A 15,984-nucleotide genomic window follows, 5' to 3' on the forward strand; every position below is an offset into this window, starting at 1 on the left:
AGTAGTTAAGAAAGCTGCTCTTTCTGACTGATACGAGCTCAAACTCTCTTCCTGAGAGAGGCATTCATGTGCTGTGTTGGTGATATTCAGCTTTGCTGAGGAGGTGCCTTATGTCTGTGTGTGTTTTGTCATGTTCAGTCAATGATTTTTGAGTTTATATGTGGAATACAAAGAATTATTCCTTTCCCTGCCAGTGGCAGTAGATGGCTGTAGTTTGCCCAGGTAACACAACTGAGAGTTCCATGATACTGTGTTTTGCTCTGCTTTGCAGTGAAAAACTGGTGCCATTAACTGAGTAGAGGCAACTTACCATGAATTTTTCATTGTTTCTGGATGTAATCTGACCATACTATAGGTACTACACTCACATGTTTGTGCCAGCTGGGCATCAGTAGACACAGTCAATAATTGCTCAAAGTTAAGGATGTTTTAATCAGAAACAAGTCTCTTCAGCCACTGCCATTTTGTCGATGACTTTCTTCTTGTAGTGTGAAGTTAACTGATATGTCCTTTTGTAACAGTTAATTTTATTTGTTAGAGACCAACATGTGGTTCCAGATTTGAACTACTTCATCAGGATTTTGCATATTCTGAGTAAATCTCCAGCATGCCCACACAGTTTCTGACAGTGCATTTTTTAATCCCACCCAGATTCTAGTGCTGTTGCCTTTGTGTAGTTTTGTCTACTTTTACTTCACAAACAGATTAATTGTGATATTTTTGGTCTTCCACAGACCTGTTAGGTTTTATACAGTTTTGCCTTCTTGGTGAAGTATGTTCAGCATATTTTAAAAGATAACTCTGACCAAAAAAGGGGCATAAATAATGAAACAGGTATCCTTATGTGTGTTAAGAATTATCTTCTTGCAAATATTGCCATTTTGTCCTCACACATTGATGCTGACACAGATCTTGAAGAATGTGCACTTTTTTTTCCTTAGGATAAATGTTTTAATGATTGTTCACATAAAAATCTTAATTATCTGGCTTTCTTGTTTTCAGGAGTTTTCCTGGGTTTTTTTAATGAGAAAGCTAAATAGTAAATGTCCTTCTTTCTTTTCAGTTCCTTTATTGGGGTGGGGGATTGTTTTTAAATAGAAAGATTGATGTGATGGTTGCTTTTCAGGAAGTCCTGATGATGCTTGATAACTATGTAAGGGACTTCAAAGCATTGATAGATTGGATACAGCTACAGGAGAAGCTAGAAAAAGCTGATGCTCAAAGCAGGTAATTAGATTTATATTTTTTTAATCTACAGAGAGAGTAAAGTTCACAGTAAACTTCATTTTCTAGCAGAGCTTCAGCAAATAGAACCAGTTTTCCTTTTGGACATAATGGGTGTGAGGACATTTTGTGTGCATTGTCACTGTCACTTAGAAGTAGAGGATATTTCCAGTCCTTCCCTCATCTTTTCCTTTTCAGTGGTTGGTTTGATGCTTTGCTCTGTACTGGAATTTGAAATAAACATTGTCGTCTTGAGAAGAGGCATTATTTTTGATATGGGTCTGGCTAATAGGTTTGTAGTTGGTGTAGAAACAATTGCTAAGATGAATGATTAAATTCAGCAGGATTTGTTAATATACTGAGTGTTTGTTGGTTCTAGTTTTGCTTTAAGATGATAGAGGAAGAGTTATTGTGAATTGTATTTTTAAACTTTTCTTTCCTGGCTTTGCAGACCAACTTCACTGGCTTGGGAAGTAAAGAAAATGTCTCCAGGACGCCACGTGATCCCAAGTCCCTCCACAGACAGGATTAGTGTGACATCAAATGCTCGAAGGAGTTTAAATTTTGGGTATGAAACCAACTAAGAAGTTTATTGAAACTAAAATAAAGATTAATTTGAAGCAAATTTCACGAATGCACTACTTTTCTGTAGTAACCAATGTGTTGTTTTGTTGTTATTAAATCATATAAGCAATTATTTGCATTCCTAAAAGAAAAGCCCATGATCTGTAAGGGAAAATCCTGTCAAGGACTTACTTTTTCCTGACTTCGTAATACATTTAATTACTGGTCATTACAAAGACCTGCAGATAAAATACTGTTAGTGTATTTCATGTGACCTGTTTAGTACTCTCTTCTCTCTACAAAACAAAGGTCAAAATGTCTGTAACTGGCGTTTTAAAATTGCCAGTGTGTGCAATGTGAATGGCCAGCCGAGCGAGCAGAAGTAAGTACAGGTCAGGAGTGAGTGTAAAGTGAGATTATGGTGACTCTGATGCGTGGCAAAACTGATACTAGTTCAAATGTAGAGCATGTTATATACTACAGTAAAGCATCTTTTACTTGTTGAAATGAAAATGTCTGAAAGCAGTTCAACAAAAATGTGCATAAATTTAGAGCAGCACTGCCTGGTGCTGTCTCAGTCTGGAGAGCACAGATGTGTCCAGTTGAAATCTTCCTCAGGGTGTGTGCTGTGGTTCCTTCAGGTTTGTTGGGATCTAGGGAACACACTGCCCAGTTTCCTGAGTGCTTACAGTGTCCTCAGCAGAGATGTGACACTGGACTGTTTGGTCAGCACCTCGGAGGATTGTGCTCTCTGAAGCTGTGCATATCAAATATTTCTACAAAAATACGACGAAGTGTATTTGGTGGAAAAACCAAAGTGTGTTTGGTGTAGGCCCTGTGTAGGTGAATCTGTTGATACCTACCTGACAACATCTGAGAGGTGTCTGCTGAAATGCCTGGTGGTGGGGAAAAAAATGCACAAGCAGTCGAATGAAACACTTGAATCTGGTGGAAATCAATGCTCTTTTTTTTATTAGAACATAACAGCTCAGCACAATTAGTCTTTCAGCTAAGCCTTATTTGACTGTAATTACCTGTTGCTATAGCTGCTGGAGCTGTTTTGTTCACAATCACCGGGACATGATGAGCAGCTGTGTGTTAGAGCAGGGAACAGCAAGATGAGTTTTCTGTCCTTCACACTTGCAAATTTTTTTCTTAGTGTGTGTCTCAAAGCAAGGCAACCCCAGAGGACTACTGTATTTTGTGTGTGAGAGAAAATAGAAGGAAAAATAAGGGCTGAGACATACTTGGTACTATAGAAATTTTTGGCAGAATGCTAGGAATTACTAGGAAAGGAATAGGGGATAGAAGAGAAGGTAGTGGTGTACCTCTGTAGAAATTAATGATTCATACCTGTAGTCATCTTCATATCTTCCCCAAAGCAGTGTAGAAAAAGTAGGAAAAGTACAGAAAGTAGAAACAGGGACAGTCAGAGGTATCCAACAGTATTGATGCAAAAAGAAAAGAATTTGGAGAAGAGATAGCAAGAAGGGTGTGATAAACAAAATCATTTACATGGAAGATGAGTAGGAAAATTCTGTTCCATTATTCTTAATGAAAAGGAATTGGGAGTACTAAATGGTCAAATGCCAGGCTTAAAATGACAGGAGTATTTTTCAAGACTCGGTATGTAGAACTTATTATGTGTTGCTTTGGTTGCCAAAAACATTAATGCCTTCAGAAATTAGTATCACAAAGATTAAATTTAATCTTGTTTATTAAAAACAAGTGAGCAAATTACAACAACTTTTCAGTGTAAATTGCTACAACTTGGAGAGTTTGCCAAAGGAGAGGTAGTTCTGTACAGCACTGTTCTGATAGTCTCTGAGAGACTCTGATAAAGCTTTCTAACAAAAACTGTTACTTGATCAGACACTAAAAAGAGCTGTGACTTTCATTTAGGAACCCTGCAGTGACAATTTCTGCAACACGCCTGGCTCCTTCTGGTGTAAGTTGGGCCGATAAGGTAAAAGCCAACCATGGAAGTAAAGCTGCCACTCCTGAGCTGGCAACAGCACAAGCCTGTCTGGTACCTCCGGCACAGAAGTCACTGCGGAAAAATGGCAAGTCCCCTTCAGTGGCTTCAGTTATTTTCACAAACTCTGTGGTATAAAGTGAATTCAGAATGCGATGAGCTGTGTTCTAAGCAAAATACAATACAAAAGACAATGTTTAAATTCAATATGGAGATAAAAGTTTAATGCAGCCTTGTATTGCAGTAGTTAAGTTTGAGACAAAAGTGTGTTTTCATATGTAGGTAACATTCTGCTGTATTTTCACAAACTAGAATTTGATCTGTTAAAACCAGTTTATAACACCCCAAGAGGCAAAAGGTCTTTGGTCACAAACTGCCAGTCTGACTGCAAGTTGGGATGGCTGAACATATAAAGAATAATGCATGTCCAGAAATCTGGGAAGAGCTCAAGACAGGTTTCTGTGTCCTGGGACAGCAGCCTATTAGAACTATGCTGAAGTAACAATTGATGTTTTTTCCTTAGAAGACAAGAGTTGCCACATTTAGTTATGATTTCCTTCTCTAGAGATGCTCCTTGGAGAATGCTTGATTCAGGGTCTTTAGTTCTAGAAGAGATTGGTTTAGTTGCAGACATAAAAAGCTACCCTTTGGTTTATAAAATCAGTTTCTTTGCACTGGATCTCTGAGATTGTCTTCAGAAATGCATTTTTAAAAATTTATTTTCTTCATGTGTGGTCTCAGATGACTTTCTGCAAAACTGTCAGGCAGGATGTAGTAATGGATATTCTGAAAGAAAATTAAAAGTGTGCTGGGTTTCTTTTTTTTTGATAAAAAAACATTCCAGGAAGTGCATGTATTAATTTTAAGATAGTTTTATGTTCAACCTGGGAGTAGTAGAAGCCATGTATGGTGACTTGCAGACTTGTGGCATATTATGGAAGTAAAAACCTTTTCCAGGGGGCTTGCAGAGTAATGTGAATGAGTTCAGGAGTGGGTTCCTCTGCTCGGAGCAGAGCCATCAAAGCCATACTCCAAGGGTGGTGGTTGGAAGGGGGCTCCATGGCTGCTGCTGGCATGAGGGAATAGCTTACTGTGAACAGTTGCAGTGAACTGCTTAGAGAGCAGGAGCTGTGTGGCTGAGTTTTCAGCACTGTAATTGATGCGTGATTCCACTTTTGAGATATACCAGTAGTTGAAGTTACTCGTAACAAAAGCTTTTTCTGGTGATTATCACTCATAATAGAGTGACAGGCTCCAAGCTGTTGCTAAAATCCCTTTATTAGGTGTTCTTGTGCATATGGAGACTGTTATTGGCTACACAGACAATAAAAGTGATCTGTATTTCAATATGGATAAGGTATTTTAAGATGCTGAGAGGAAAACAAAAGACTTTATCCTTATGTTTCTTCCAGAGGCTTTTAGAGGGCTGGAGAACCAGTGTTGTGCTGTGTTTTATTGAATGTTACTTTCAGCTGATGAGCTCCAAAAAGAGGGAAGTCCCTTAGGTCCTGTAGTACTGGCTACAAGTGTTCAGTAATCTTAAAATCAATTGTACGATGTAATCCAGACTTGAAACATTTCATTTTAAGAAATAACAGTCATTCCTCTAGACTTTGTTTATTCTTAGGAATCTCTAATTGCTGACATTGAGCATTGGAGAATTTCAGTCATGTGCTTGTGGCTGAATTGTTATGTTTTTAACAAATCAAGTTCTCTGTAGGAGCATGTTGTCCTGTGTGTGGGAGGTGGAATCACTTTGGTAAGATCCAGTTATCCCCACTGATGAAAACAGAAGAAAATCTGTGAAGTTTATGTGAAGGGAGCCACAGGGGCTCTTCCCATGCATTATTGAAGCAGCTCCGAGGCTCGTGTGTCATCTGCTCTGCCCCTTGCCCTGCTAATGCACTCCCAGCTGTTTGGGGCATGTGGGCCTTGGGGGAAGGCTTCTCCCTGCCTCCTGTAATGCTCCCTTGCCCACCCAAAGCCCAGCTGGGGCTTACAGCCACAGGATTTCCCCAGACACTTTTACTCCAGAGATTTCTAACGGCATTATCATTAGGTCTCACAGAGGTTTTGTGATGTGGATGAGTGGTGTGATACTGTATCTGTTTCATGGTTGATGCAATTTCCAAATTTAACTAAGTAAGCCCTTAGGGAGAAAGAAAATGCATTATTTTTCCATACAGTTCTTTAATCTTTCCTTTTCTGAATGCATAATTAAATGAGGTTAAATCATCTTATCTCATTTCCCTCATTAAACTTACTGTTACCCTCAGTGTTTTAATGAATTTTAAAAAATTGACTTTCATGCTTGAGTGTTTTTTACAATATGAAATGTAGTCTGTTCTTACTGTCTGAGCAATTTCTGCTTGTGAATTCCCTGGTGCGTGTGGTAAAAAGTGACATGAGTTATACAAGTGTAGACGGTGTATTAGAAATGGAAATAGGTGCTTAGAAGTAAAATAATTGTTATTACAGGATTTAGGACAAAGAACAATCTAGAACATGTGAACTTCTGAGAAGTACTAAATTTTTTTCTGTTGCCATGCTTGAAATCTGGTTGGTTTTTATTGTTATTAGTATTATTATCATTATCATCTTTCTTGTATGAATTGCTCATGTCCATAGCTGTGAATAGTTGTTCTCTGTAATGTACCTAGGACTGGAGATCTTGCAGGATGTCCAGCCCTCTCGGGCAGCTGTCCTGGTTTGGGCTCAGATGGGGCTGATGTTTATTTATGTGAGGTTTGGGCAGGATGTTACTGGCAAGTAAATTTTTTGGAAGGGCCTTGCATCTCCTGAGGCAGATCCCCCAGGAGCTTGCACACAGGTGCCTGGATTTCTGTTTGTGGTGTTTCCAGTGAGCTCCTTGGCCAGTTCTTCCTGATGGAGCAACTTCCCAAGAGCCTGGAGGCTGGGAGGGCCCCGAGATGGCAGATGGCTTGTCACCACCATGTAACACAAGAGCGGGCAGGGACAGCCAAGTTCACGTGAAACTAGAGAATGATCAGGGTAGGCAAATGAATTATTCATTAGCAAAGCTCTGGGAGTAATCAAACCCAGCATGTGATATGTAGCCTGTGGAGATGGCTACTGGGCTATAAGAATTCCAGACAGAGGGGAAAAAATACGGAGGAAGACTGATGCCTTACTGAGTATTAACTTTGTCTCTCATTAGATGTGATCTAATGTCAAGAAACATATTAGCTTTGCAAACTCTTAGTTAAAAACCTTCCTGGAAGTGACTGAATCCTAAACTGCTTGGTGAATTAAGATGAACGGAATCTTCTGGTGCACTGTAATTGTCAGGTGGCATCACACTGGTAAAGAGACTCCAGGTAGGTCAGGAGTCTGAATACATACATGCATTAAAAAAGGCTTTTTCTTTAAAGTCACCAAACGATATTCTTTCAAATGCAAGTATTTCTGGGCTATTAAAATGCTTGGTTGAGTCTTGGGTAATAAATATGAATCTGACAGTGAACAAATGCAAATTAAATATTGAAGATGTATGGCTTTTATGAAAAGATTTATTCTTACTTTATTAAGTGTGATTATGGTTTTTCTGTGCTCTGAATAATTTTATTCTGATTCATTCTGTCATTTTAGACTACTAAGAAATATGTCACGAGACAAAGAACAACTAGGCAAGGCAGGCAAGAATATTGTTTTTTGGTAGAATAAACTTTAGTAGATATTAGTAAAAGGTATTAGTATGATTATTAAGATACATTTATATGATTCATATATCTTATTATCTAGATGTTAGTAAAATTATGTTTAGGTAGTAGATACAACAGAAGGGTATCTTCTGATCCTTTTAATGTAGAAAAGATGCTCTTATGTTAAAGGTGACTTCAATTTTCAAACCAAATAGAAGTAAAGTGTTTCAACAGTCTTGTTTTGCAAATGGCAAGCAGAAAGAATTGCAACCCAAAAGTTGCTGCATTAAACCAGTGGTGGTTTTTTGGTTGATTTTAGCAGTTCTTCTTCTCTGTCTGTTACTTGCCAGGGAAATGTGTTGGGCAGATTGTGTCCTGAGCCAGGTAGGGCAGAGTCTTTGTGGTCTGGTCAGTTACTGAAGTGGGTGGGGTGGGACACAAGGGGCCTGAGCACTCCTTGTCCCACAGGGTGCAGAGCCAGATGCTGCACAGGCTGTGAGCTTTCTGCAGTAAATCTGGTTGTGATTCCTGGGGAATTAAACCCTGTTCCCTGGAGAATGGCTGGAGTTAAGATTGTACCTGAGAGGGCAATATGTTCCCATCACTAGGTCCTGTAGGTAATATTTTTTCTATATGAAGATGAAGAAATGAAAAGAAGGCCAAAGTTGCCTACAGGGGTCAAATGGGAAGTCTGTGGCAAATAAAAATGTAATTGGTGTTTTTCTGACCGCTGTTCTGGTCAGTGGGACACACTGAAATGTGTGCAAATGCACGAGAGGGGCAGGAGCACAGAAGGGCTTTTCACAGACTCTGGTACCAGCAGTGATCTGAAGAGATCAGCCATATTCATTCACACAGTTTGGGAATTTTGTTTACTTGAAAATACACAGTCATTCTTCTACAGTGAAACAGTCTCAATAGTCAAATACCAAATTATTTTTTTGCATCTGTCATTACCAATATCATTAAGGTTTTTGAACAGTTACATAGTTACATAAAAGCAGCTGTTGCATGAGCTGCTCAGCAAAGATAAATTCCAGTACAGTCCTGGCGAATTCCCTGGTAACTCAGGAGTTACACCAGCTGTTGGGCTAGGCTGCTGTGTTTCATCCTGAGATGTTAAAAGAACCTAACAGTTAAATGAGCAGTGTTTGTAAAATGCTGGATGCCAAGAGCAGCAAAGGATGACAGTGCCATTAGTTCAGGTTTTGGCTCATTTCCAGTTTACTGGTTACTGCTGCTGTTGGACAGCAGTTCAAATGCACCTGAAGGCTCTTTCGTCCAGTTCTTATGTTAAACCTTAACGTTTGAGCTCCAGGTCTGGTCTTTATGCCCAGGCTATATGACTGTCTTTGTTAGTAAAAGCTTTAGAAATACCCAGAGAATTAATTTTTATACAAGTTGTATTCTAGATTATTACCCTCTGTAAAACAGTGTTGGGATTTTTCGCATCTCTACTCCTCTAGGTAAAAGTCATTTCCTACACCCTTCTCCTCCTTTCATCTGAAAAATCTTAAAGCAGCTTTTGCCAGAAGTATGTTGGACAAAATATAAGTTAGTTCTCGAGTTTTTTGCAAGAATTTTTGTTCAGCACATTGATAGGCCTGAGCTTACCTTTCACACTTGAGAGTTGTACTGTCAGGCTTCAAAACATCTCTTGCAGTTGTTTCAAGTTATGTGGGAAATTACATGCTGCTTTTAATTGCTGGCCACAAAAATGTTACATATGGAGAAGGAGTTCACCTTGAAATCTACAAATCTGGTCACACCTAGGACCTGATGCTTCAGGCAGACAAATGCAAGTTTAAGTGGTTTTCAAGTATGTGCCAATATCAGATATCAGAAACGTTGATTAGAAACTTGTATGTAACAGCTATATTGAAATCAAAGTAAATTGAAGAAAATTGCTTTTCTATTTTCTCCTTCAGTTTGCAGTCCCGTTGTAGCAATATTTTCCTATTTCCTGAAATCCAGGAAAAGCAGTTTTTTAAAAGCTGACACCAGATAGTGTGTTTTTGTTACCAGAAACAAATAGAAGAAGTAAAGAAAGCACTGGCAGAATAGTGAGGATAGTGAGCCACATTTCTGCTTTCCGTGCTAAGTTGTGCTATCTTGTCTGCACTTGCACTTTCACAAAAGGCCTCTGACATTACTGTTGCTGCAAAGAAGAGCAGATGTGGTTGCTTTGTGGTTCTTTACCATCTCATGAAATAGCAAGGAAAAAGCATGGCAAGTTTAAGTGCACGTTGCCATTTCCCACACCTTTTTATGCCCGAGTAGCTTCACTCTGCAGTAACAGAATGTGTCCCATGATTGGAGTTGTCCAGTGCCTGTAATACCAATGGCATTCCTTGAAGTAAAAAGCTTTGCTGAAGAATGTCTCATTGATTTTTTTTTTTTGCATTGATTTTTAAAGAGAACATTTTTCTCCCACAACCTGTGTAATACTGTAATAAGATAGTTGTTTCTAATGCTTCTAAGTGTTCCTGTCTGAGAACGGGGGGTGTTTTTCTCGCGTAGATCGGAAGGATGCAGAGGGCTGGGAAACAGTTCAGCGTGGAAGGCCCGTTCGATCTCGATCCACAGCTTTGGCAGCAAAAGCTCCTGCAGCTGCAGAAACACTGAAGTCCAGAGGTGACAGTGACAAAGAAAACATAATTTCACCACCAGCAGAAAACAAGCATGGGAGCTCAGCTGTTGGCAGTGCTGCATCTGAAAGCACAGAGCTGGTACAGAAGGATCCTTTACATCACTCTGAGGGTCCCCTTACTGAGAAGACTCAGGTCAGTACATCATTTTGAACCATTTTCTAACCTTAAATCTTGTAACTTCAGAGCATTTTCTAAAGGTAGTGTTGGCTGCAGCTTTTATGAACTTAACCAGATTGGGAAAGGCTGTTAAAATAATGGTTATTTGAGTTACATTTATGGAAATGCAGTAAGATGTCTGCCCAAATAGGCTAATGAAAATTGTGATGCTGTGGACAACTTTTCCATGTTTTCCAAAAAGTCAGCGTTCAACATATCTCACACATAGATTTCAGGTAGAAAGATCCAGCTTTTGCAAGGTAATGAGCACCTGAAATAAGTGAAGTTACTTGCATCACTCACTGTTGTTGCCAGGTATTTCCTTAAAATTTGACTCTGACTTTAAGAATCAGTATGTTCCATTTTGTTAATTTTGCAAATGCCTCTTGTTAGTTCACAGCCTCGGAAGCCAATGGGAGCACTGGCACAGCTTTGCAAGGGGATTTCTTAGAGCCAGCTCCTGAGATGCCTCCAGTTCTCACCAGTACTGACTGCAGTTCAAAAACTCTGCAGATGAACGAAGCTTCCCCCCAGAGCACTGGCTGTACAGACTGGCATCAAACAGAGAAAGCTAAATCTGAAACTGAAATGGATCCCACAGATATTTCAAATGTGAGTACTGCCAGATTGGTAAGAAACCTCTTAAGATTTGTGAGTGAATAATAAATCTAAGCCTTAATTTTCTCATTCTGTGTTGCACAGTGTTTACTGTTAGCCTTATGTAAAAACTGTAGAAAAATCTATGAGGTACTTACTGTAGGAAAAATAAATTGTTGCACAGGTACTTTTTGCTGTAGAATTTAATTCTGGTAAAGTTTCGGAACTTAAGCTGGAAAGATAGAAATGTGTTATTTGGAATAGATCTGTTCTCATTACTTCTTTTAATAATGTTTGTGCTAATTTTTCATTTCCTTCCACTAGCAGTCATTTTAAGTCACATTCTCATTAAAGTCTTACTTCAGTTTCGCTCAAACTGGAAACACATGGGATATCAAAATTCTGTTAGAAACAAAGTCAGACCTGTGCCTTTTAAGACTTGCTGAGCTGCTCTGCTGGGTCTTCCTTTACAACAAGCAATTTGGAGGAATGCCATTCTTAAAGCAAAAAACAAAAGCCAAAAAAGTCAGTTTTCTGTTTTTATCTGGCTTGCCAAAAAGAATGTCCTTTCCTGTCTGGAGAATTCTGCAGGTCTCACTCAGGCTGTGTCTGCTTCAGTGGGATTCTCTGAGTGGAGAGTTGCAGTAATATTACATAAAATCCAGGTTATACTTTCAGGTGCTTTGTTTTGTTTAGGATTTTGAGGGGTATGTGTTTGTTTTGGTTTGCTTTTGTTTTGTCAGAAACTAGATTAAAATTCTGGTTTGCTGAAGTTTTCCTGTAAATCACTTTCTCTTTAACTTCTGCAAACTGAAGTCCTGCTAGGTAATTTCTGAGCCAAGTACCTCTTTGCTTTGAGAGCAGATTTCATGCATCTCACCCACTAACATTGTTTCAGATGCTCAGTTATTAACAGTTCAGGATGCTGCCGGTTTGGTGGGATCGGTGTCTTTTGGAAGCGTTTTACTGCTTCAGATTAGACTGAAGCACCATTTTGTGTATTGTGGTCCATGGTTTGGTACTGGAGCAGAAGTGGCCTGATTAATGCTGGACACTAGAGAAGGAAAGACAATCAGCATATCCAGGCTTACATTTTTGCCCCACTTTTTTGTCATTCGTGTTGGAAAACAAGTACAGCCTGAGATTCCATCGTATTAACTATGGTGAAGTTTCCAGATGCAGTTAATGCAGCTCACTTCTATCTTTAAATAATTCTTTGGAGCATGGTTCCTTTTGTAGAGGTGACAGCATGGCATGCACTCATGTCTCAGAGTATACCTTGCTTATGCTGTATGCTCCTGAGAGTAAGTATTTAAAACAGTAATTGCAGGAGAACTGTCTTTGTGCTTTTAATGGCAGGGTTGGTAGAATATGTTTTTAAATTATGTGAATAATTAATTTCGTATTTCATGTAGTTACTAAATGAGTTAATAGTTGCTAACACTTTTAGTGGGGTTTGTATTTTCAGCTACCTTCACAAAATATATCAGTAAAAAAACTGTAAGTAAAGAGGAGTTGAACAAAATATCATACAATTCATGTTAACTATGTGGAATCCTCCTTTTTGTGCCTGTTAACTGATTTTGGTTATTTTTCTGGTGTCATGTTTCCTCCAGTCCATGGCAGAAGTCCTGGCTAAGAAAGAAGAATTAGCAGATCGGCTGGAGAAGGCAAATGAAGAAGCCATTGCCAGTGCTATTGCAGAGGAGGAGCAGTTAACCAGAGAGATTGAGGCAGAGGAAAACAATGACATTAACATCGAGACTGACAATGACAGTGACTTCTCTGTGAGTGTCCATTTTACTGTACCCAGATTAAAGCTTTGTTGTTAGTGGAGAATGAATATAGAATTTCTTAGTGTTTGTTTCGGTGGTGAAGTAACCTGTTTGACATGTGAAATAGTGCCACGTAATAATTATCCCATACTGAGGGATATTTGGTCTTACTAAACTCAGCAGCACTGTGCTGCTGCGTGGCACAGAGCCCTCTGAGCTTGCAGTCTGTGTCCTGCTGCTTATTTCTGGGTGCAAAACAGAGGGAGCTGAGGTTTGTTACCTTCATTGCTACTGTGGAAGAGTAGATGAAGCAAAAGTCTTCATTTTTACTGTCACAGCAGGAACAGCATCGACCTTTGGGGTGGCCAGTTCTGTTTGGAAACATTGCTGAATATTGCTGAGTTGGCACTGTTTAATGTGTGTGTGCACCCGTGAGTTAAGGTTTATGTTTTTACTGTCTGGTTCATATTAAATTTCAGGCTAATATGGGCAATGGAAGCATATCCTTCTGTGGTTTGTCTATGGACTGGAATGATGTTCTGGCAGATTATGAAGGTAAATTTTTGTATATTACTGTGCTTACATGGAAATTGACAGCTAAAATTTAGAAAAAGGCCTGTTTTATTCATGGCCATTTAAGGTTTTAGAAGTTTGCCTGACACATTCCAATGTAATCTTATTTTCTCTATTGTTTCCTGAGGAAAGATGGACTTCGTGTTCAAACTGTCTCTATTTCTCATTGTTCTTCAGCTCTCTTTCTACATCTCTCATTTATAATTTTGCAGTTTTAAATCCTGTTTTATATTATCATCTGGATAAAAGTGTAATAAAATCATTAAGCATTAAAAAAGGACAGGTATTAAGGATGCTTCAGTCTGTATTTGCATCTAGGCCCAAGGAAACTCATCTGAGAGAGAACTAGAGAAACTAAGTATTGGCATTCCTTGTAGAAAAGTGTGTTTAAATTATCCCCACCTTTGTTTTTATCTGTACAGCTCGTGAGTCGTGGCGCCAGAGCAACTCCTGGGGAGACAGAGTGGAGGAGGAGCCTGCGCGTCCCCCTGGCCACGGGATCCACATGCACGAGAAACTCTCCTCACCCTCACGCAAGAGGTGCTGCAGCTGGTGCCTGCCTGGCTCAGCCAGGGAAAACAGGCAACCTACCTCATGGCTGCTGGGAACTCTTCAAAAATCTACTTCTTTGAGTCTCTGGGGGGAAAGTGCTACAGTGCTATGTTTTTTTTTCATGAGTAGGCTCATACTTCATTGTCTAAAGAAGACTAGAAGAACAGTATTCACATTTACAGGAAATAATTGCCCTCCAGTGGCCTATTTGTTTTCTCTTAGTGAAATGGCATAGAAATGTTTGCTACACTGTCAGTTAATATTGTCTAACTTGCTTTTGCTTTTCTTTGCTTTTATTAAAAGAACAATAGCAGAATCCAAAAAGAAGCATGAGGAGAAACAAATGAAAGCTCAACAGCTGAGAGAGAAGTTACGTGAAGAGAAGACCCTGAAGCTTCAGAAATTAATGGAGAGGGTAAGCTTTCTGTGATGTAAAGGGCTGCTCTGCTGCCTTCCAGGAAAGGATTTTTTTTCCACATAGTAGACATATTAGAGATTCAAACTGGTGGTGAAATTGTCATCTGAGTCTGAGTTTACATAGTTTTCACAGCTGACTTGTGCATCACAACAATTAAATAAAGCATTATTTCAAATCATGAACTTCTTGACTATTTTATAGGAGACAGTTTCAGATTCAGACAATCTCCTCAGTATGACAGGAGGAGAAATGTGTTGCATATATTCAACAGAAATGGTAAAACTCACCAAACTGAAGCAGTGTACTTTGAGTTAAACTTAAGGCAGGCTTTGTGTAGGGCATGAAAGTATTTTGTTACTTTGAAGAAACCTTCAAAGATTAGAAAATCCTGAGGAAAACTCAGACCCTGTTTTCAGATGCTGTATTAGTAATGAATTGACTCCTTATGTGTAGGAGAAAGATGTGAGGAAATGGAAAGAAGAATTGTTAGATCAAAGGCGCAGGATGATGGAGGAGAAGTTACTCCATGCAGAATTCAAACGTGAAGTGCAGCTACAAGCAATAGTGAAAAAAGCACAAGAGGAAGAAGCTAAGGTGAGTGACTTTGTTTTCAAAGGAACTGTTTTATAGCTATGCTTTTGTAAATGTTGTACCTCAGAGCGCTCTGAAGTAGTTTGTGAAGGACAGTGCAGGTTAGATATGGACACGTGAGCCATGAAGCAGATAAATGCTGATGTCTAAATGGTGCACTTTTCTCTAATATGGCTTAAAATTAATTAGCTGTTATTAGACATCATGGTGGTTTGGTGTGGTAGAAAAGATGGGTTGAAAGAAAGAACTGATCATTGTCTTGCTGCTTTTGTTCCTCCCATGGGATGGGTGGGGGGAGAGAATCAAAAGAGTTAAGGTAAGAAATGTCATGGATTGATACAGAAACAGTTTAATAACTGGGTGGGGAAAAATCAATTCTAAGAAAAAGGAATTTAACAAAGAGAGATAAATGATAAAGAAAGACAAGTGATGCAAAAGGAAACAATTGCCAGTCCCGGAGCGGTGGCCCCACACCATCCTCCCCCCAGTTTTGTTGCTGCAATGATGTCCTGTGGTCTCAGATATCCCTCTGGTCCCTTGGCCTTGATACTGGGCAAGCTCTGCTCAACACTAACTAAAACATCCCTGTGTTGTCAGCATAGTTTCAAGCACAAATCCGAAACATAGTCCCATCCTAGCTACTGCAAAGAGAATTAACTCTATCCCAGCCAAAGGCTGCATAAAAGAAATGAAGTATTTTATTTTAAAGTCTGTTTTTCCCAAGTGAAGATACATGCACCTCCTTGAAACTGTTTCATTCTGTGATGAGCATGTATCTCAGCTGTGATTGATGCAGCTGTTCATTTGTGTTTCAAGGTAAGCACAACAAAACTGATTGCACTTTTTGACTTAGTTGCTGATTCTCTCTTGGATTAAAAGGATTTCTAGACTACCTAATTCAGTCTGCTGTACATTGATTACTATTCCATTACACCAGTGTGACTTCTGTAATTAACTGAATCTCACTTGCCATAGTTTCCCAGATAAACAGATGTTTCAAATAATGTGTGTGTTTAAGTGTGTGGGATCTGCTGCCTCATGAGGTTCTTGTTTTCTGAAAATCAAGGTTAATTGGGCCAGAAGGCTTTAGAGAAGTAGCTGATGGGTAGGATAGCTGCAGACCATGGTAACCGTTGCTGCCCAGTTGGTTATCTAAATTCCCAGTGCTTGCTTGTTTACTGACCTGTAAAAGCCATCCTGTACATGGATTCTAGTCGGTAAACAAAGTTACAAACATGATCCTACC

The 15,984-nt window shown here is 39.2% G+C and overlaps 1 protein-coding gene across 1 annotated transcript in view; it reads left to right on the forward strand.

Moving 5' to 3' along the window:
• Window positions 1-15,984, forward strand: part of SCAPER (S-phase cyclin A associated protein in the ER) — a 137,874-nt gene that overhangs the window by 20,968 nt on the left and 100,922 nt on the right. The window contains exons 6-15 of the mRNA XM_068204430.1: window positions 1,127-1,227; window positions 1,676-1,792; window positions 3,691-3,851; window positions 9,946-10,208; window positions 10,626-10,844; window positions 12,446-12,616; window positions 13,084-13,159; window positions 13,600-13,717; window positions 14,033-14,144; window positions 14,601-14,741. Coding sequence (XP_068060531.1) covers window positions 1,127-1,227; window positions 1,676-1,792; window positions 3,691-3,851; window positions 9,946-10,208; window positions 10,626-10,844; window positions 12,446-12,616; window positions 13,084-13,159; window positions 13,600-13,717; window positions 14,033-14,144; window positions 14,601-14,741 — 1,479 coding nt within the window. The remainder of the gene's footprint in view (window positions 1-1,126; window positions 1,228-1,675; window positions 1,793-3,690; window positions 3,852-9,945; window positions 10,209-10,625; window positions 10,845-12,445; window positions 12,617-13,083; window positions 13,160-13,599; window positions 13,718-14,032; window positions 14,145-14,600; window positions 14,742-15,984) is intronic.

This window comes from Anomalospiza imberbis, chromosome 13 (assembly GCF_031753505.1).
Source record: "Anomalospiza imberbis isolate Cuckoo-Finch-1a 21T00152 chromosome 13, ASM3175350v1, whole genome shotgun sequence".
Taxonomy (NCBI): domain Eukaryota; kingdom Metazoa; phylum Chordata; class Aves; order Passeriformes; family Viduidae; genus Anomalospiza; species Anomalospiza imberbis.